This window comes from Suillus discolor, assembly GCF_016758755.1.
Source record: "Suillus discolor strain FC423 chromosome Unknown F5147scaffold_117, whole genome shotgun sequence".
Classification (NCBI taxonomy): domain Eukaryota; kingdom Fungi; phylum Basidiomycota; class Agaricomycetes; order Boletales; family Suillaceae; genus Suillus; species Suillus discolor.
In genome coordinates, this window is record NW_024541364.1 from 92,274 (window position 1) to 114,196 (window position 21,923).

A 21,923-nucleotide genomic window follows, 5' to 3' on the forward strand; every position below is an offset into this window, starting at 1 on the left:
AATATATATTGACAATAACATTTATATTTTGGTGCATTATATACCATCAAGTTATGGCTTCCGCAGATGGAACAGTGCTGAGTGCGGAAGTTTACTATCAGTAGTCTATACAATGTATATAAAAGATATATAAAGATATAGATGACAATTACCATATATCTTTATATATCTTTTATATACATTGTATAGACTACTGATAGTAAACTTCCGCACTCGGCACTGTTCCATCTGCAGAAGCCATAACTTGATGGTATATACAATACGTATATGATTGCATCTCATTGTACGTGCATTGGTGTGATTCATTTGATTTACTTAAGTCAGTATGCCATTGAAACTGTTGCGAACACGGATGTCAAAGTATATAATCATATATATAATATATTGTTCATATGTTTACCCCATAGGAGGGATACAGTAGGTTACTTACATGTCTATCAATGATATATTGGGTGGTTATAGTGGTCAGTTTGTGTGATATATGAAATGGTTATCTTTACACTTGATATATGATATATATGCTGTATTTCTTAATGATACATTGCCAAAATCAATTTGACAGGCTTGCCATTTTTGTTTTCAGGGCCAGGGGGCTAACATAACCATATATTTAACCGAACCCATTTACAAATATCCTATATAATGAAATGTACCAGCACAAAAGAAGTTTTTTTTTCACAATTTTGAAACCTATTTCTATTTTGACCATATAAATAATGGAGGGACTCGCCTTCAAGTCTGATATGTCGTTCTTCTAGGCTACTGTGTGTGATTGTGGGATCAAACAAACAACGAATGACACATAGCATCAGAAATTGAGATGGGTTAAAAATGAGCAGTAGGAGAAGATGGAGGGTGGGTGGAATGAGTCAGACTGTGGATGTAGTGTGGCTGAGAGAGAGAAGAGGTTGAGGGTTCAGGCCATGCTGCACGTGTATTTCCATGTGGTTGAGGGCTGGAGTTGGCACGATGGATGCTGGTATGATTGGACCAAGCGCCAGGAATCGAGATCACTGACCAGGATTAGCTGAAGAATCAATGTCATGATCAGTCTTCAGCAAAAGTGGTCCCTCCCCCTGAAGTTGAAGGGGACATGAAAGTCTTACGCTTATTGCTGTTCCTGAACTTGTATCGCACCGCTCATTTAGCACATGAGGGAGAAAATGCAGAATGAGGTGTATTTCATAAAGCAATGGCGAATGCAAACAATGTTTGCACCACTGAAGACAGTGCACAGAAAAGCCGAAAGATTCTATACGGCTCATCCGACTGAGGTGAAGGTGCCACAGGGTGAGGATGATCTTGCCTGCACTGAGAAAAGAACATTGACTTCGAAAGCGAGGATGCAACCAACTGTATGCTCATTCAGTGAAGGATAATTGACAAATGAAGTATTGAAGAAGCTGTGACTGCTACCGGATTCACCCACCACCAAGATATCAAACGGAACCCTGCAAGAGAGGAATATCCACTATGAACAGGCTAGCAGTCCACCATATAGGTAATGGAGACATATTTTGGCCGAGGCATGGTTATTGGTGGTGGTGTGGCTTGAGTCGCTTGACTGAAAAATGGCAGGGGGTACAGGACAGGATTGTTACGGTAAACATGTGAATGTCCCAAGAGTGTTACGCACTCAAATAGATCTGTTAGGTGGAGCCCTAAGAGGGGCGTCGTCCGCTAACGTTCGTGACGTAACCGGAAGGGTCCGGTATAGCAAGTGATACTGGCGACGGTCGTGCCGGCAGTGATCACAGTACGCGCGTGTCACGTGACTTGGTAGACGGATGTCTAAGAAGTCACTCAAAGTAAGGACAGTCTTGTCCGAACGATGAGGTCGATCGAGGTAGACTTAGCTGCGATGAGCGACTAAGAAAAGATACTAGAGACTGAAGCTGAGGGGGCTTCAGAGGGAAGTATGTTCCAGGGAAGATTGAGTAGATTCAAGTTAGAGAATCTAGTACAGGGTGACCGACTACTTATACTAAGTGGAGAGGGTTAAGGGCAAGGCTACCGCACAGTAGGTAAGGGTAAAGGGGATGCGAATATGGTATAGGTGCGTTGGCAACATAGCCGGATTAGTGATGGATGGTCGAATTGTGGAATGAGACCGAGAAACGTTGGAACGGACCAACGGTAAGAATACAACGTGAGGGAATCCGCAGTCAGGGGAAACCGAAAGAGGAAAGCCACATTGGTGGCACGAGTCAGACCGAGTCAGAGGTGCGGGACCACATTGGTGGTCGAATCAGAAGAGGAACGTGCAGTGCACGTGCATAGTGGCGGATGATGCGAGGGACGGGAACGGTCCCGAGGATCCGGTCAACGGAAAGTCGGTAGAGGAGGAGGAGCCGGTAGGTGGTGAGGGCGAGGATGAGAGGAAAATGATAGGGGGGCCACGTGACCGATGTTACTTGTAACAAAGAGTGTGCACTTCGACGAGGGAGAGGGATTGTGCTTGAGGTAAGGATGATGGAATGGGGTGCAGAGTGATTGTTGAGTCAATTGTGAAAGAAACAGAGTAAAGAGAAGGGAATCACCAAATACAGGCTGTATCTCGTAGAATTAAATTCATCAATGGAGGTTGATTCGAATCGTGCAAATGAGGTAGGTGGTGCAGACGGCTATTTTACCGAGCGTAGATCCTTGTGCACTACGTTCTCCTCAAACTGCCACATCAAGTACATTTAGAAAAAGGTTACACCACCAACTGTCAAATTCACACGTTGTGTAATTGACGAAAAATGATTTAGATGTGTATGATAAAGCTAGAACTTTGTACATAAATAGCATATTTCTTATAAATAATACAGTTATTTGAAAATTATCCAACATCCAGTCACCATAAGAGGTCTAGTTCAGAATATTGACCAGAGCCTGGACGCGCACTGAATGAGCATGTGAAATAGCTCTATTTCCGTACTGGGAGCGAAGTATCGGCACAGCAACAATACCAACAAACCGGTGGCACACAAACCAAGGTATAGGATCTATATACCCAAAGTACAGGAGAGGCACACGGCAAGTATAGGATCTATAACGACACCCTTGTTTCGGTACATCCTACGATGAAAGATATAGGATATACATATGACAAGTAGTACTAGCTACCATACAGCACAATAAGTATAGTACGTCATCAACACTCACCGAGTACTCAGCCCCAGTGAAAATCGACAATTTAGAGGCAGATATACGTAGATACAAATCGAAAAATATAAGCCCTATGAAATTTATCAATCCGTTTCGAGGTCTTTTGCCAAAATGTCACTTTTTGAGATAAAAAAATATAGACATCAAGACAAGTTTTTAGCGTTTAGATGGGATTTTCGATGGCTTTAGATTTTTAGATACACATTTACATACAAATTATTACTCGGTTTGACTCAAAAACATATTGATACACAACTAATGCGGACAAATGAGGCTATCTACGGGTATCGCTTGGGTTAGGGTGGTATCACCATCATTCGATGTAGTATCGCTGCTCGCTGCACCTCGTCCGCCCGCCCGCCATCCTGCCATCCACTACTCCTCGTCCACGCCCACATCATCGCTGGTAGTACTGACTCCACTGGCAGCTGATTTGAGCTATAGAACAGGGCCATTAGTGTAGTATGGTGAAATAGAATATAGTGGGTAGCGCTCACCTGAACAGCTGCCTTGCACTTGTATATCTACAATAGTAAATGGTATTAGATAGATATCAATATAACAAAAGAAGACGCACTTCTTTGTCGGCTTTAGATAGCCCATTCCAGTAAGATGCGAAAATGGTCGCTGGTTCCTTTTGATGGCCGTTTGATTGCCAGTCGAGAGCACACAGATTTCTGTTTGATATGGATCATAGAATCAGGTTTGATTGGTCTGGTAATAATAGAATATCTTACCGCGCAGTGATCTTTGGGCTCACCCGCATTGGCTTGGTGCTTGGCTGGCGCTTCTTAATGCTATTAGGCTTCGAGTCGCCGACCACGATCACGGTCTTCGTTTGTTCAGTGTGAGTCGTTCCAACGAGTTCCACTTTCACAGCTAGTGAAACTGCATCGGTGTTCGATTGGACCTCTGGCACAGGAGACTGGTGTGTTCTCGTTGGAGGGCGGTATCATAGCAGAGTGGGATTCAGAAGGTGGAGAATTGATAGAAGTCGGAGGAAGTTGCGGTGGAATAGGTCTGGGCCGAGGTTTGAGAACAAGATTAAAACTAAGTTAAATGATCGCATCAGTGTATTGCAACCATACAATTAAATGATGAAATGAACTTACAGAGGGTTTTTAACCTATAAAATCAGACACGTGGATTTAGCATCAGCACAAAATGTACCACGAACAACTCACCTCCATGGTAATAACTTCCTTTGCTTTGCCCTTGTCCGTTCGTGGTGGTGGGGTTGGCTCACGGTCAGGTGCAGTGCTATTGTGTGGTGGCAAAGGGAGTGTTGTTAACTGTCGACCGACTATGTCAGCAGTAAGCAATGAAAATATTAGAACATACGACTTCTTTTGATGCTGAAGGGGGTGACGCTAGTGGCTAGTATAGACCTATTATGTTAGTAGCAATACAAACGTAAAACAAAACTTGCGATTTCATCCAACGATGAGGAGGATGACATATCGGAATCAATGTGTGGTCGCTTTGTCATATGATTCTCGTCAGGATCAGGCGAACTTCTTTTTGTAATGATCGGCGTCGTCTCGGAGGTGCTCTCTTCTTCAAAACACATGTCTTCGGATTCAGTCTTCACGCGCTTGCTGCCCTTTTTCTTGATGTGGTAGTTGTACCATTGGGAGTAATTGTCGGTCATAAGCTTGGTGGTTTTCCAATTGTCAGCACAAAGACGAAGTTCGAAGTATTCCTTCCGCAACGTGTGAACCAGCCACTTGATGACATCGAGTGAAGCTTGTCCGATCGATTCTGGTGCCAGTCCTTGGTTATGTAGCTGACGGAAGCATGACAACATTGTTGTCTGAATTACCTTGGCGCGCTGAGCTGAGAGAGGTATGCCATCCTCGTTCTGGAGGTAAGTACAAGATACATTGATACCTTGTGCCATACGCTTGGATCCACGTGCTGATTTTTTCGAAGAAGAACCAGGTACGGCTGACGTGCTTGGTGGGAAGTGTTCTTGCCACTCCTTTTTTGTCCATGACTTCACCGATCGATAGTCTGTCGGGTCGAGTTCTCGATCGCACTCTTCGTCAGTCATTCCATCCAGTATGATAGACGGTTTTCGTTCGTCTGTGGTATTGGGTGCATCGGAGGGGGTCGAGGATGAGGAGCTTGATGCAACAGAGCTCGCAGAGCTTCGTATATTCACAATCACATTACTGTACAAGTTTTGATGGGTAGTATATGCATGTTTTTAGTGGATATATGCGCATGAAATGATATGGCACTTACTGTAATGCTTGGCAGGTTGAGCTCAAACATGCTTTCTCATTCGTGACCTTAAGTAAATCTGCGCGGAGACTTGCTACTGTGTGTTGTAGTTCCATAAGTTGGCATTTGAGTTGCACAACTACATCATTATCGGAATCCCTGAAGGACAAGGAGTCATCCTGTTGTAACAGAAGAGAGAGATTATATTGAGTCGGTGTGTCATTTCTCTGATTATAGAACAACTCACGCTAGTTGGATCAGATGTGTCGCTGTGTGCATACAATTGTTGTGAAACACTTGTATCAAAAGACGGGAAAAATAACTGGGAAGAATTAATGTGAGTCTTTAAAAACTCTGTGTATCCGGCGGGGGTTATCGCTGTCATGTCCGAGTTGTTGTCGATGGACATGATGTGGTATAGGAATAAGAAAGGTATAGTTGGATCCGATTGAGAAAGGAAACTCACCAAGTCCGCACATTACCAATACTACCAGACACCATTATGCTACCACCAGCCATCCAGGATTTTTTGGACATGTCCTCAGATCCAGATCTTGATGGTTATCAAGCTGATACCAGGTGAGCCAGACCCATGTTTTCGGTTTGAGATCTAACAACTTTATCTAGTATCGATACATATGATTCCAATGACACCCGCTCCAGTACCCCGGTCATGACTTTGTCCGATGATCTACTTTGCAATCCTGCATGTTGGCCTTCTTCCCATGCCCTCAGGATTCGGGCACGTCTGGTATCACTGATGGAATTACCGCAAGTCTCACAGTGAGTTTTTATTTTTACCCTCACGCTCTTTCACTTGAACAGATATAGTGTTGCTACAACTGCACCACCAGCTCCGAAAAACGATCCAAGCAGTGTTACAGAGCCAGAAAGCAAACCCGAGAATCCACCACCTGTCCTTCCCCCTCCAAAAAATGATCAAAGCAGTGTTACAGAGCCGGAAAGCGAACCCAAGAATCCACCACCTGTCCTTCCCCCTCCAAAAAACGATCCGAGCAGCGTCACAGAGCCGGAAAATGACGTTGAAGAACCACAGATCAAGACTCCGATCAAGAGCACAATCACCATCCCCAAAAAGAGAGGATTCTTCGACACTCCGAGTCCCCCAGGGCCTGACTCATTGTATTGGAAGTATGTGTCACAAGAAGAAGATGCAAAGTGGTATGATCGATCACATACCGATAATAGTTTTCTTACAGTGCATCGAATCAAGCAAGAGCTCAAAGACCTTAGTTAGAGTATTTAATCGACAAAAATGTGTCTTCTCTTCCGATGCAATCAACTTCTCTATGATGTGATCAGCTTCTTTTCTTTTGCGGAACAACTGTACATACCTTATTCTTCGTCCAGTATATCTTCCCCAGCACCACTCATGGTCAACAAGTCCAAACCTGGGCGCTCTATAAGGTAGAAGAGAGTGCCATTAATTCCAGGGAAGTGATGGGGAACCATTGCGACCACAGCTTGTATAGTAGATGCTTCAATTAGTTTTAATGAATTGTCGCCATGATGACGACATGCGAAGACTGTTTGGAAAGAATGTTCGAGTTCCGGGTGTGGTTGACTGAATTCAGACACCAGCGCGAATGTCTTCTGCTGATCGTGAATTGTCATATTGAAATAGAAATAGACCTCAGCGATGCTCGTATGCCCATCAATTAACAACTTTAATGGGAATCAATATATGCGATCAATCAATCAAAAAAACTTACCTTCACATTCCGTGCCATCCTTGGCTGTTTTGACATCGCATTTTCCTTCCAGGCCGATCGTGCAACCTGTCCATTAGGAAGACACAGTCGAGCCCATCTAGTCACAGGAGGAGCAGAAGGAATATGAATGTCGCTGGTGGCCAAGTACTGAAGGATAGCGTCAGATTCACAAGGACGGACTGCGTGAGGTGATCTCTCCCTTCGACGGAGTAAGACATAGCCCTACCCAAGATCCAGCGATCCTTTTGGGAGTACGTTGGCTGAGGGTTCGATCGTGGGAATGATGGCCTTGAGAGCATTGATTTGGCAGCGTCGGATGGCACGTTGAGACAAATTAGCATAGACTGAAGAATTATGCAGGCGTATTTCTTGCCCAAGATTACCAATTGTTCGTTCCATTGTCCATTGAGAAGAACAGATTGGAGGGCCTTTGTTGACAGTCTCAGGGCCAATATGAGTTAGTGAATGAATCCATGGGCGGACGAAATGAAGATGATCATTGCACCGCTGATAATAGATTTCTTCAAATTCATTGGCGAAGTCAAGGAGGTGCTGATGGCCATCAAGAAGTTCGGAGTGGGAAATATGATATTGTTGCATAAGGCGCAAACCTCGAGTGAGGTGACAAAAATTGGTCCAGTAGGGATCTGGAAGGATCCCATAGAGTGTTGCTGGCCCCATACCATAGAAATAGAGTAACCACTCCCAAGCCTTGTAACCACTGTTGATTTTTTCTGCAGGGTTACGAGGGGGTCGATCGAAAGAACCTGGGAGGAATGGAGTTGCATCAGCGATACTCGATCCATGCTTCTTCCAAGTTTCCTTAGTTAGTACAGCCCAGGCCCATGTTGCTTTATCATCCGTTGGGTCGGCTCTAAATGTCCCTCTCCAAAGTGGTATGAGGAGATCTCCAGTGTTGATGGCAGCCACGTGCATAATGTCTGAACCGAAGGAGTGCGGAACTGGGAGAATATGGTCAGAATGGAAGCCACAGAAGATGCTTGGTTTGGTAATGCCAGTATCCAGGCGTGCGGATTCGTATTCTGCTGCATTTCTACAGCAGACAATACGACGGAGATTTTCCTCATAATTGAATGATCCGACAGAAGGTAATTGATGGATCAGAATATCGGGGTGATCATAGTGACCGACTGGCTGACGTAGCACAGGATAGTAAGTCGGAGCGCCCAGCTTATGTCGCCCTGGAAGCCCACAGTACAGCCTGCAGCCCATTTTTCCATGATGACCGACGAGACCTGTGAGAAATGCCATGCCGGGGCCATCTGCAGTTGCGATGAAAAGGAAAGGATTGGAGGTAAACAATCTGTTCAGCATACCATCCCAGATTGGAAGGCCCTCGGTCTGGATTGCACACAAGTGATGGAGTCCAGGGAATATGAATGAGTCGAGGTTTTTGGGTTTTTTTGGACCAGGAATTATGCCGCTGGGGAGAACATACTGTTTTTGATAGCGTTGATCTGGAGAGTGATTGAATAGTACCCAAATGTAGACCCAACAGTCCGACTGCTTGGATTCGTACAGTTGCGCCCCATCGATTGAGAACATGAGGACTGGATCACCTTCTTTAATTTTTCCCGATTGGCAGGCATCTAGATACTCCTTGCCATGGAGAACATCTCCATAGACGCTAGGAATCCCCTCCGTCATGCCTAACTCCTCAAAAATTTCCCTGGTACGCTGCTCACACCAGTGCATCTTCTCTGCATGATCCGGGTGGCGCCAAAGTGCTTGCAACTGTGGGCCGACTGGGAATGTATCAAAGGTTTGACGAGCTACCTTCTTTCCATCAGTGCCCCTTTTAGTATCCCAGCGATGTTCTCCGCATCGAGGACAGTGATCGAGCTCGGCATATGGACCTGTAAATGTGAGACATGTGTTGATGCACATGTCAGTGGTGATTGGGTCAATACCACTCAATTCAGCAATGGCCTGCTTAATGCGGTAGTAGCTGTATATGTCGTCGTCGGGGTGCTGTTCCATAGTGGCTTCACGAATGGTATTATATGCTTTGATTGTCATATCAGCGAAGTAATATTTTAAGGATAGTATGAGGTCGGGATCAGTGGTATCAGGGAGTGCACGGGGAGGATTTCGAAGTCTATCTAATGCGTCTGAGGATAATTGGGAGTGTATGTCGTCAAGGGATGCTTGTCATAAGGCATTAATGAAAGTCATGGCGTCTTGTGCATCTCCGAGGCGTGCCATATGGTGCAATTCCTCTAAATCTTCGTCCGTCCAACCCATTGTTTGTGCTGGAGCGATATCTGCTTGATTCTGATCATGATCAGGGAGGACTCGGTCCAGATCTATTCCATCTCGATCCTCTTCTTCATGGCCAACTTCCTCCGAACCACCTGGCCCAGGAAGTGCTTCTTCGCCGGTCCCTGTGATATCACCAAGATTAGCCTCCAGAACTTGAAGGTTTTCGAACCCATTGGGTGCATCAGGATCTGCGATATCTGCAGCTTCATATGTAGCATCTACAATGTATTGGATGTCATTATAAACTTTTATCATGGTCTTTGTACTAAGATGAAGCTTACCATATTCTGGGCCATAGTCAGTAACCTGAGGCATATCATGGCCTGCAACGTGCTCGACTCGAGCCTCCTTCTCAGCCTCATTGTCATCTAGATCTATTTTATATTATCTTCAAATTGAATCATCATTGAAATTCGACATACCTTCTATGTGATCAATGATCAGATCAGATACCTTCGTATTGATTGCAAATGTATGTATATCACGAGTATCCGCTGGTAGTTGGACATGGCCTCTCTTCCGGGCTTGGTCCTCATCATTAGGTACATCCACTGGCAGAAGTAGTGCTGCCACGGTCCGGTCCAGAACCACGGTTCGAACTGGACTTTTGGTCCGGTTCTCTGTGGTTCGGTCCATGGTTCCCTCACCAGCCAGAACCGGACCGGAAAGCGGTTCTGGGTTCTGGACCTTCACTAGTGGTCCAGTTCTGGTTCGACTTTCCCGAACCTTCCCGAACCGTTCCTTGACCTTTGAATTCCCTCGACTTCGACACCAACCACGACGACGTTGGTGTCCATGTCGACATCAAAACACCGTCTTCGAGATTTGCATTATTTGTTAATCAGGCTACTGTTAGCCTTTTTGAAGGTAAGTACTAATCAATTTATTCTCAAGACTCTGACATATGTTTACCTATATCACAGATATCTACTTGTTCTAGTCTATATGCTTCCTGGATAGTCATGATCCTCCACCGGTTCTCAACTCTAACAGATCTCCTTGGATATTGTCGCTCTGTGGTGTTAGGCTATGTGCCATGCATAAAACGGGGTGCCGACCAAAAAACTGTGAGTTATTTGCCCGCGCGATCCTCATCAAGAGCTCTCTGCATACCTTACTTCACCATTGGAGGAGACTGATGATGTTGTGGCATGGTGGGGTGTAAGTCAGCCCTCAAATTCATTGTTCCCCGCTTACATTCTTGATTAGTTACATTAGCTGCAGTACCCAACACTAGCTCGTGTTGCGCGTGATTACCTGCCCATTCAAGGCAGTTCCGTTCCCTCTGAACGCGCTTTCTCCAGCGCGGGCATCACATCAACTCTGCACCACAACGCACTCACATCATCCACTTTCTCCACGCTACAATTGATGAAGGCAGCCTATAAGAATGGACATGTGTCAGCAGCAGTAGAGGCAGAAGGGTATGCAGTTGGTATGCAGTTAGACTAGCTACCCAATGTCATGTAGATGTCTTGTGAATGTTTTTTCCGTTGCTTGAAAAAATTTCAGTTCGGTTCGCGTTCGGACCAGACAAGAACCGGACCGGACCATTGAGAACCGTTCTCAATGGTCTGGTTCTGGGTTCGACAATTTTAAAGAACCGAACCATGGTTTGGTTCTTGGTTCTTGTCAAGGACCCTCTGAACCGGACCGAACCGGACCACGGCAGCACTAGGCAGAAGTCGTTTTTTAGAAGGTCCAGGAGTGATAGGTTGTGGAACAGAGGGAGGAAATGAAGGGAGATCTGCAAGTCTTCCGAGTCCGCGTTTGTGTTTGAAGTAAGTGTTTCGGTGTACCTGCTTAGGCTTGCCTACATTCTTGAGAAGGCAGGAGGGGCAATCGCAGACATATGTGTTGGTGCCGTCTTCAAGTCTATGTATACCAGCTTGCATTTTGCAAATCTGAGATTGTTCAAGCAAGTGATCTGATCTAGGAATTTGCAAAGTTTCATTGGCAAATTTTCACGGAAATTTGTAAACGTGCAAAGTGAACTTCGCAATTTTGAAATGTTTGCATTTTGCATCTTTTTTTTTGTTTTTGCATTTTTGATATCTCGATTCTTTTAGATACATATATGTTTGTATATCTATTTCGATCTCTATTTACACATATCTACCTGATTCTTGTCGATTTTCACTGGGACTCAGCATGCGTTGAATTGCACACTTCGTGTTCAAATCACAAATAGAACGAACCATAAAACGAAATTGTATTGCAGATTGGCATGATAATATATACAGATACGCAATGATACAACATGCCCATTCCATGGAGTAAAACTAACTATGTAACAGAAATCAAAGGACAAGGGTAAAAGAGCGCAATGTGTTTGGAGAACTCTGTCCATATGAAGTCCAGGGTGTCATCGTGCGTCAAAGGGGTAGCGAGCTCGTCATCAGCATCTTCGGCAGCCAAATTGATGTCACCCCCCACCCACTCCTCGATGAATTGACCCTCAAGGGGGATACTGGGATTCCAGAAAGCCCACTTGCCATTGGGGAAGTCGGGATTGGCAGCGACGAATGCATACCAGAACGCGTCACGACCCCAAGTCCATTCAGGTGTCACTGTATCCGCTAACGTCACGAGCCACGACTGTATAGTGCTGGAGAGTTCTGCCCAGTGGTCGGAGTCCATATGATTGAATGTCGACGGTAAGGGGAGGAATGGAATGGACGTGTCGCCATCAGATGCGGAGAAGGGTTCATATTGACTGGAAGCTACGGACTTCATATGCACCAAGGTCAGCCACGGCGCAAAAAATCAACGTAAATTACTTACATTGTTAGAAGGTTCCCTGGAGCGCTTAGACGCTATCTCAATCACAGGTACTGTGAATAATTGATACTCTTCGTTCAGGGATACACTGATTTTAATGGGCTAAATACCCATTGACATAAGTAGCGGTTATATGTAGAAATATTGGGCGACATACAATGTTTGAGTGAGCGAGGTGTCGAGGAACCGCACCGGAAAACCATACTGAGACTGAGAAAGGTTGCAAGAGTACGTCTTCTGATTCGGCTTGCAGAATTCCTGGACAGAAGGTGGAAGTTGAAAATTCGTGAGGTTCGAGGGCCCTGGTGCTTGACATTGGTCGCATTGTGCTTGGCATTGAACTTGAAAGAAATTTGGAAGAACAATACGAGTGCACGTGTTTTCAACAAACTCCTTATTGGATCGCTGGCATGGATCATCACTCCGCTTGCAAAATTTCACAGCTGGCCTGCACACTGCGTCGGATTATGCGGGCGGCCCAGACATCAATAAAACGGCAAAATATATTCTATGGAAGTTCATGCAAGCCAACCGGGCGCGCCTTGGCATATATCCTCAGTAAGTGTGATTTATTACGCCTTGCTCACCACTCACACCGTCTTAGCTTGACACAAGCTACTGATACGAGGAATATCATATTCGTCTTCGCTGCAGTCAAGGAGACAATCCTACAGAATGCTCTCAAAGAAACGGGTATTCTGTGATGTCTTCCTTTCTTGGTTTCTTGATATCTATGTGTATTTGTTTCCTATATTGTTAATCTGTATTAACGAGGGTGCAGTTCGCACAAACATCTAGAACGCCTGGCTATTCTCTAGCATGTTATCATATCTAGTATACCATCAATTATTCATTGTTACCCTGGCTGTCCCCGAGATTGATATGTACGCGACCCGCGTGATGAAGCGGCATATGAAGCAAACATGCGGCCGTATATGGATAGGAATGAGGCGGGACCAAGGGTCAGTATTGGGTGCAGGTTGTTCCTTCCGCTAACGGGAGTCGCAGGTGTCCATATGAGAGTGGGGAGAGGCGGCGGCGGCCCCGAAGGAGGTACTGAATAGAGGGAGAGTTAACGAGAGTACATACGCGATACGAGGATCAACTGCTGAGATCAGAGAGGTCATGCATGCATACAATTTTACTCGGAAATCTCAGATATACCGATGGCACGCGCACCGGTAATAATCGATTTGGCTAACTACAATACAGCAGATACTAATTAATCTATGTCGGCATTCTCCCAAAGTCACTGTATGATAGCTTTACGAAAAATAAAACAGGCCGGTATTAAGCAAATTGGACTTTTGGTGATACAACGAATGGTGATACAATGAATTATGAATAAATCAAATGGCCATCGACGACCCTTCACCAGATATACTGCCAAAATCAAAGGAAAAGCTGCGTAGAAGAGGGAGGCTCCAGCCACTAGCTTGTTCGATGAATTCGGCAGAGTAACCACGCAGGATGAGCTGCTGAAGATTCGGGAGGTGGAACTTAACATCTTGTGCGCTTCCTAAGGTGAGCATGTCACAATCCTTGAGCGGTGCATCGAACTCGACGGCAAGGGAAACGAGGAGCGGGAGGGCATCTAATGCCCATATGACCTTTGGAAGGAGTTCAGCAGGGACGTGTCAATGAGCAGTGCGCAAGTTCTTGCAATGCGTACCCAGCGTGTCTGCAGTGGAACCAGATGCCCTTGATAGAGGCCAATCGACAATGAAAATCTCCAGGTTGGGAGTCTGTGTGAGTACAGCTGTGAGGGCGGCTGCGAAATTGTCGAGGGAGGGACCACGCTCGTAGAAAAATAAGTGATATGTAAACAGCATGTCCACCACCCTAACGAGGGATTGGAAGTGATATCTGAATGGAATGCAGAGTAGGATGCCGGAGGGGATGGAGTAAGGCAATACAGATGGGGCTGAGAGATGTCTGTAACGGATTCAATTTTGATGGGAGCACCAGTGGCAGAAACCAAGCATCAGAGTTCGTAGGTTGTGCGCTCTAGTACGTCGTCAGACCGACCGCACCGTCTCGCTGCCGTGAAGCTGCCGAGTCCGATTTGGACGAGCTGGGTGAGAAGAGCATGCGTGGTGTCGTTGGGGTCCGGACTGAGGCAGTCAGACACGGTCAAGAATTGGTCTAAGAGGAATTACGCACGGCATATGCGGTTTGGCAGCATGAGACGGCGCTCGCGTCGCACTATGCACCCGAACTGTAAGCACTGTTGTCACGAGCAGATAGGGTGGATCCCACAACGAATGCGAGAAGGAGATGAGGAGGACAGAAAGAGCGAACATATTTGTAGGGTGGGGTGTTAAAAAAGTTGACAGGAAATGAGTGACAAAGTGGGTTGATGAACGAAGGGAAAACGCAGACCTGATGCCTGAGCACTGGGTCATCGATCTCATAGGCGCAGAGGCCAGTCTGAAAAAGGATGAGTGATAAACGACGCGAAAAGGAAGGACATACTAGAGTTGTATGCAGCGCTGACATGGACGTTTTCTGTCACAATGATGGCGCGCGTCAAAAGTATTGCTATGTTGTGAAAGGGTGCAACTGAAGGGCCTTGCGCTTTGAGGTGTGACAATTGAGACATGACTAGGTAGTTCTGTTGCGTCTTCTCTTGCAATGGTGAATGTTGACGGTGAACTCGATATCCATTATTTGCCTTTAGCTGAAGAGGTTGAAAAGAATCGGAGGACATTCAAGATAAGAGGGAATGAGTTGAAATGAGTGTAAGATAATAAAACCCTCTCTAAACCCTGTTGACGAGTGCCCATCGCCAGTGCAAGTTGATTCAAGAATGTGTGAGTTCCTGGGCTCGGGCGTCAATCTCGTTTCTATTTCCATCAAGTATCATAACGTCAGTGCCAACCTTCATTCCCTCGCTCCCTGGCGCTCAGCGGCGTCCATTCCAGACCTTCGAATTGTTCTGACGTGGCTCCTGCTTTCTCATACTTTGATTCACAATGAAACCACACTGTACGTGCAGAACATGCACGAACTTATCTCCGCACGTTACTGGGCCCTGCGAGCCCAGCTTGTCATCTCTGAGGACCAGTGAGTCACACCTATGTTTTGCATTCTTGCCACCACCTACATAAAATGTCTGAGACAGCCGAGAGCCTTTCGTTCGTCCCTGCATTGCTGAACCACATCATTTTCTGATCTGGTAGGGCAGACCGACAGAAGATATTGGTTCCTGTCACAAGGCACAAGGTGAACGAACGTTTACCTACCAGGGCGGGTCAGGATTTGCTCATTGGTTGAATGCATAGAGCGAGTCTGAAGTAGACACCAGAGGAATTTAATGAACGGTATGTATGCGGACGTCATTGGTTTGCTCCGCGCGACGAGCAGCTAATTCATAATTCAGCAAAGCTCGAACTATGGTCATTGACAAGCAGCGTCCGAGGCTACGACTGGGGCTAGCCTATCATCTCGTGCGATCACACGTCAAAGTTTTTATGGCGCGTCGCACTGTGGATAATCGCATTAATATATCAACCCTTTGTCGTTCTCGGCTCATCGCTCTACGCAAAAGGGTCTCAACTTACTGTGGATTCCCGGCCAATGCGTTCTCTCTCCCAGGCGAAAGCTCTATTCCGAGTGTTTATATACGGGCATATTCTCTGGTCACCTATACTATCCTGCTGGTTATTCTCACCGCACAGTGCAAAACATTAGGACGCCTCTTCCCCACGTCTCCCCATCTTCCCAAATTTTGAGTCATGTCATCCTGTACCCGCAGACAAATTTATCGCTTGAAAGGTCTCGTCTCGTTGGAATGATGTTGGGGCGTGTAACCTACGGTGTGTTTTCGTTCACATACGATGATTCGGAAGTTGAGTTATGTGCCGCAATAGGGGTATACCTTCTCCTTGCAGTTCAAGCCGCGACTGCTCTCTTGCAACGTTCCCGTAAGTCAGCGTCGTGCACAATGAAGCATTGGGAGCTCACAATAAAGTGCTGGCATGAAGGGTCTTACAAAGAAGTGCTAGTGAGAGGGAGGACGAAAGTCAGTGACAGCAGAAACACGCACACACCCAAATTTCGTTCGTTTATCACGAGCTTCACCCATTTTACATCACTACTGAATCTATCTTTGTGGCTATGTCATCACTGCGTCTTCGTCTTAGGTCGTTACTTTCGAACGGAATATCATTAAGCCGTGTTTTAAGCCATCGAAATGGATTTCAAATTCCAACGTCGTGGTTGGGGCTGTCCTCAGGGTTGACGGTACTCGATTCTATGAACGGGGAGATTGCTGCTGATTGACTGTCCAATAATCATGTCTGCATAAGCGTTATGCTTTACTACTATTTTTTGGGTGTCAGGCTGCATCTGGATCCGTTCTCATGGTCTTCGGACTGGGCGTCACGATGGACATTGCAACGCTTCACACCCGAGTGACAAATTTGCGGCCATCGAGGTCCCAGTAACTATGTATGGGTGCGTAAAGGAACAAGGTTAGGCATGCGGCTGTGATTGTTTACCGGCTTGGATTTTAATAGAGGGGCTTAGTACAGGTGACAACCGTCGAGCACAAGGTTCTTTGTGCACCCTTGTATTACGTATAGCACGGCTAGTTTTTCTATGAACTCAAATATATTGTAATATGTAGTAAGTATCTCCTCTTCTCTCGATGCTCCTGCTGACTGAGACCCTGAAAGAACAAAATTCAATAGCGGCCACTGGCACTCAAGAAGATGAAATACTCCCCAAAGCACTCAGGGCTACAAGCGCAGCCCAACAGCGCTTTGCCTCTCTTCGCCTCCGCCAGTATGGTATCAATTAAGGTACTTGGCGATCTTTCATTTGATCCGAATACCGTAAGTATTTTCGGTCCCGCCTCAACTTTTTTCTGCACGCCGTGCTCTGCTCTACTACGGAGGCTGGAATTTGTTCTTTTCCACCCCACCTTTGGAATATAGAAAGTTATTGCAATCCAGCACTAGGACCCTCCAATCAAGGCAATGAAGGTAATACAGATTATCAGTCTCATATAAGCGCCTCTAAATATATTCCCCTTCTTTAGAGGCATCTCATGGCATACGTAGCTGTGCCACCACCACCTTATAAACTGCCCATCAGAGAACATTCGGAGCTGGACTCGCTGTTTTCCCAGTCTCTGCATGACGAAAATTGGGTTGAGCTTTCTGACGCCGAGTCATCTGAGACGGATTCTCAGTTTCAGACTGATGAAATCAAGACAAGTAGGGCAGTTCCGGGACCAAAGCGATGCACAAGGAAACTTGTGGCTCCAGAAGTTCAACGTACCGTGATTTGCAAGCATCAGCATAGGACATGCTCTGAGGCGTATCACAATGCACCTCACCCATCTGCCGGCTTGTTTTCCCCGAACACCAGCGTTTGCCCCATTCTAGAAGATCTTCGCATAAGCTTCACACCATATGGGTTTGCATGCCATACCCATAAAACACTAATTCCCCCCTCCATATTACATCGCCATATTATCGGAAGTCACGACGTCTCTCAGAATTGTTCAGCCCGAAAGGAGCTCATAGCCCACCTCCTCCATAGTCACCATATCACAGAAGAAACAAAGCTTCCCGAACCCGCTGGTGATCTGACTGAACCCATTCCTGGACTGCAGGTACAGCAGGCGGTCAAATGCCCAATGGAAGGCTGTCCAGGATGGTATAGCAGTCAAAGGTCGCTGTTGGACCACTACAGCAACCATCACGCTGGAGTAAAAGGCCAGCATTTCAAATTATTGACGAAGCGCTACATTATGCGCCCATATTTTCACATTGTTGACAGGAAGGATGACCTAAGCCGTCGAGTCTTTGTCTTGCACCCGCAGTGGACGCCCAACCTGTCCTTTTCAGGTCCATCTGGCTCATCAGTTATTAATCCAATGCCGCAAGCCGTCTATCATCGAAGCACTACAGCTGCACCTTTGGCCTATTTTCTTCTGGAGATAGATTGGCCCCAATACCTAGCGAAATTTGACAACCCCAGCCGCTCACTCCTTCGCCAACTTGTCCAAATACGGTCGTCAGCCGAGGTCAACGCCATGTTGCCTGGAGCCACCAAGCGTTTAGAGAAGGGTATATTGATTCTCAGGAAACTTTTTATGCGATACTTGGTTGACGTTCAGCATTACCGATGTGCAACCAATGACGAAGTTGTGCAAGTTTTATTACATGGGTACGCTAGATTGTTGTGATTGGCAGCGTGAATGTAACTGACTCTGAATAACAGAACCAGGGCTCACTTTAATCCTCTCGCTCGGGTCTCCTCATATATGACTTATACGATACCAGTGATGCAGTGCCTTTCAATGATGCTTCGATATAAGCATGCAGCGCGTACTGGTGCGTTGGTAACCAAATACCCTTGCAATCTCAGGCTCATTTAAATTTAACCAGGTAAAGGCAAGATTCCGTCCTTCGTTATTCCATCTACTGGAGGGGAAGTAGCTGCAGTAACAGCACTATATGATTATATTGTTGTGAACAAGGAGCACAGCGGCGTTATCCTAATGCAGCTTCTTCACAACTTCACTGTGCTTCTCGTGCGACACAAAATCACAAGCGTCGAGGTCATGGCGTGTCCGTCAGATATCTCACTTTGCTTAGGTTCCCTAGTTGACAACGACCACTTTCGGGTGGGAAATGTCATTACTGTGAGATGCGCCATGCTTCAGCATAGTTGGTTTGCTATCATCATCCAATGGGCTCGTATCGAAGCCTCTGGAAAAATGGCATTTTTTCCACATAACCCCGACCGTTTCAATCAAAGGCCTTCCGATTCCACCCTTCCGCGAAGAACCGTCATGCCTTCTACGGCATCCTCTTCAGACGGCCATGTGGTGATGGGAGATGAAATCGGTAAGAGTGCAGTAGAAGATGAGGACGACGCCAGGGAACCAGAGGAAGACGAGGATATTGAAGAAGACGAGGATGAGGATGCCATGGAGAACATGGATTTTCAGAAGACTTTGCCAGGATTGCCAGGCCATGATCTGAACGGCGGCCATGTCGAAGTCCTTGTTTCAGACGGGTTCTTCTCTGCAGACTCAGAGAATACAGGCCCAGGACAGCACCTTAATACAGTGTCCGTTCTAGGGTGCGTTTTCCTCCAAACTTTGTTTAGAATCTAATACAATGATGAATCCTACTGCTAGATTATTGTCTGAAAATCGAGCTTTCGTTCACCCTTCTGATGACACCAATATGGGTTTTACAACGCCCTATACCCGTTTCAAGACCATATGGGCTAAGGCAGCATCAGCAGCAAGACTTGAACGCACGGAATACGGTTTCATCTTTTCCGATGATGGCCAATCCGTCATGATCCCAGACGCCAGGGGTATTTTTCACTGCGTCCAATACTTGGAACTAGGATCTCTTACCAGGCAACTAATTCACCAATTTTCCTCTGCCGTCCAAACCATTTTATCTGATATGCATTGCTCGCTCTATAACGACTTCTCCCAGCTTCAACTTACTGATGATCTTGGCCGCCGGGAATCAATTTTTCACCAACCAGCTAACAAGCCCCAGCTGCATCCCATGATCAAGATCGCATATGATCAGTTAGTTGGCCCTGCTGGTCATCGCAACTCAGTTCTCAATAGAAAGGGATCTGTCAATATGAAAGCGGTTCAAAACCTGATGGAGAAAGAGCAGGATATTCTTTGTCTTCTCAATGCATCCTTCCAGCTGTCTTGCGGTGTTCCCCCCCGAAGTTTCCAGCTCAAATCCCTGCGTTACCACTACGACACCATTACTGGGGCTCAACGAAATTTATTTATGGTCTGGGGCGCTCTAACGCTAGCAAATCCTGCTGCAAAGCAGAGGGGAGAGACCAACAAGGAGTGTCTATGGGCGCTCCCAAGCTCTCTGGTAACGCCGCTGCTCTTTTACCTGGGCATTCTGAGACCAGCTTTCTGCAACATCCTTCGGTTGGTCCGCGGGTCAGTACATGAGCACGAAACTTATATATTTGTGCATGCCTACCCCAAGCATGATTCCGGGTTTTTTTGGAGTGGGCCTGACGTCAATGCGTCACTACGAAAGCGCTCTTCAGCTCTCCCCATCCCATTATCAAGCACCTTGCTTCGAAATCTTACCACAGGGATGCTTCGAAAGTTCTTCCCATCACTGACAGAGCTCCACAATTTTCCTGATTCTCTCCTAGATCAACAAGCGCAGCACCATCGGCAAACTGGCAACACTCATTATGGGCGTGACTTTGATCTTCCACGCTCCCTTTCAATGACCATAGATCGCGCTCGCGGTTATATCACAACCAGTCGGGCGCTCCAAGCTATATACGGTCTTGGTACATTGGACGAGGGGAGCCTCCGTGCACTGTCTAACTCACATTTTTTTGCATCTCGAGCGTATGAGCTTGTCGCTTTCAAAGAAGCTAGGTTTCAGATTCTGTCTGTCTACTCAGGCAAGGCAGATTGCCGCCCTCTTGTCCAAGAAACGTTAAACAAGACGCCGTACATGGCATTTGTAGGGGTAAGAGATGCAGTCCAATATATGCTAGCTACTAACTCTAGGGATTTAGGGGGTGATTGGAGATGGCGCGTTACGCTCTGTAATGCACGTTCTATCATTTGGAACATCACCGCCCTCCGTTGGCAGCGCTCCGCCTCCCGCAGGATATTCAGCTGAAACGGCTGGTTGCGCTGCGGCATTGGTAAGTTAATCTACGCTCACAACCTTACCCTACCGCTTACCCCCAGGCTTCCGCAGATTATTCGAGCGCTGAATGAGTGGTCATCAGGATCTCACTGTGATCTGCTGAAGCCAGCAGACGTCAACATTGCAGAATACTTCAAAGGTTGCGAAGCAGATGCCACGGCTTACTTCAAAAAGCTCGCGACTTGCCATCCGCAATCGTGGACAGCTTTGTCCAACGACGTGCACTACTGGCATCGACCTGCGCCGGGCTTTTTATCTTACATTCCTTACACATGGGACGGTAAGGGCATTCCTTCTACGTTGGTGCATGATGAAAGCCACCAAATCACTTGAGGAAGACGCGCTAGGATAGTTTCCTGAAATGTTCAATAGTAAGACGTACACTGTATTCTTGATTCGTCACATATTCAATTTGTTATGAACGTAAGTAGCCTGCCAGTGAGCAATAATTACAGCGACAAAGGAGCATTCAAGTTTTACGGGAAAGGTGCCCAGTATTCTGACCAACCCGTGTCATTATTAGCAGCCGGGTCAGTGATACATATATCGATAATCGTCACGATCATGCTGATCTGGTTCAGGATCGTGAAATCTCCGTCATTGCTGGTACGCAATTCGATCACCATGGTGGTATTCTCCATCTGGGTGTTGTTCACCCATCCTAGACCTGGGAATAAATCTGCTCCGCAATTTTACGGATACCCGTTGCTTTTGGTTAAAGCCCTGAACGTTGTAAGATTATCCAATGCATATTTTGGAATGTGTTGACTGATTTTTATGGTATAGATATGGACTATAGGCGTTGTGATGGGGCCGGTGATGTGGGCCGAAATGTGATGTTCTTGTGATCTTAGATGAGTTTACAAATAGTTTGACTGATGGAACACCCGCAATAGAGACTTTCAATATTACATCAGGCGCATCATTGTCAGCGACACCCTAAGACAAATCTGAAGGCTCCGGCAAAGTTCCAAAAGGAAGAAACCAAATAGATATTACTGCGGTGGTAGAACAGATAAGAACGAAAGCGAGGAGTAAAACCGTAAACAAGTACATA

General features: G+C 46.2%; 6 protein-coding genes across 6 annotated transcripts; 3 read left to right on the top strand and 3 right to left on the bottom strand.

The window, feature by feature from the left end:
- Positions 1-3,528: 3,528 nt before the first annotated feature.
- On the bottom strand, positions 3,529-5,788 carry F5147DRAFT_780858 (uncharacterized protein; the record flags this gene model as incomplete). Its single annotated transcript, XM_041442530.1, has 11 exons — positions 3,529-3,591; positions 3,651-3,677; positions 3,731-3,830; positions 3,891-4,023; positions 4,073-4,203; positions 4,266-4,279; positions 4,338-4,445; positions 4,495-4,508; positions 4,567-5,327; positions 5,401-5,558; positions 5,627-5,788. 11 exons carry the CDS (start codon positions 5,786-5,788, stop codon positions 3,529-3,531), a joined length of 1,671 nt encoding a protein of 556 aa, XP_041285699.1.
- A 93-nt stretch (positions 5,789-5,881) lies between these two features.
- On the top strand, positions 5,882-6,637 carry F5147DRAFT_780859 (uncharacterized protein; the record flags this gene model as incomplete). The annotated part of the gene is made up of 3 exons (XM_041442531.1): positions 5,882-5,958; positions 6,007-6,162; positions 6,211-6,637. The coding sequence occupies 3 exons, from the start codon at positions 5,882-5,884 to the stop codon at positions 6,635-6,637; spliced, it is 660 nt and encodes a 219-aa protein (XP_041285700.1).
- A 5,191-nt stretch (positions 6,638-11,828) lies between these two features.
- Positions 11,829-12,468, bottom strand: F5147DRAFT_548518 (uncharacterized protein; the record flags this gene model as incomplete). The annotated part of the gene is made up of 3 exons (XM_041430363.1): positions 11,829-12,118; positions 12,167-12,278; positions 12,334-12,468. Coding segments are annotated over 3 exons (537 nt in total), but the record flags the coding sequence as incomplete, so codon positions are not given.
- Positions 12,469-12,639: 171 nt separating this feature from the next.
- F5147DRAFT_587464 (uncharacterized protein) lies at positions 12,640-12,880 on the top strand (the record flags this gene model as incomplete). Its single annotated transcript, XM_041431996.1, has 2 exons — positions 12,640-12,734; positions 12,781-12,880. Coding segments are annotated over 2 exons (195 nt in total), but the record flags the coding sequence as incomplete, so codon positions are not given.
- Positions 12,881-13,525: 645 nt separating this feature from the next.
- On the bottom strand, positions 13,526-14,708 carry F5147DRAFT_841241 (uncharacterized protein; the record flags this gene model as incomplete). Its single annotated transcript, XM_041444362.1, has 5 exons — positions 14,652-14,708; positions 14,340-14,606; positions 14,210-14,290; positions 13,849-14,042; positions 13,526-13,770 (listed from the first exon to the last, which is right to left on the bottom strand). Exons 2-5 carry the CDS (start codon positions 14,588-14,590, stop codon positions 13,526-13,528), a joined length of 771 nt encoding a protein of 256 aa, XP_041285703.1. The 5' UTR covers positions 14,591-14,606; positions 14,652-14,708.
- Positions 14,709-17,229: 2,521 nt separating this feature from the next.
- F5147DRAFT_841242 (uncharacterized protein) lies at positions 17,230-21,703 on the top strand (the record flags this gene model as incomplete). The annotated part of the gene is made up of 9 exons (XM_041444363.1): positions 17,230-18,356; positions 18,411-18,523; positions 18,578-19,277; positions 19,336-20,680; positions 20,730-20,861; positions 20,918-21,165; positions 21,322-21,396; positions 21,448-21,598; positions 21,653-21,703. The coding sequence occupies 9 exons, from the start codon at positions 17,230-17,232 to the stop codon at positions 21,701-21,703; spliced, it is 3,942 nt and encodes a 1,313-aa protein (XP_041285704.1).
- Between the last annotated feature and the right edge of the window lie 220 nt (positions 21,704-21,923).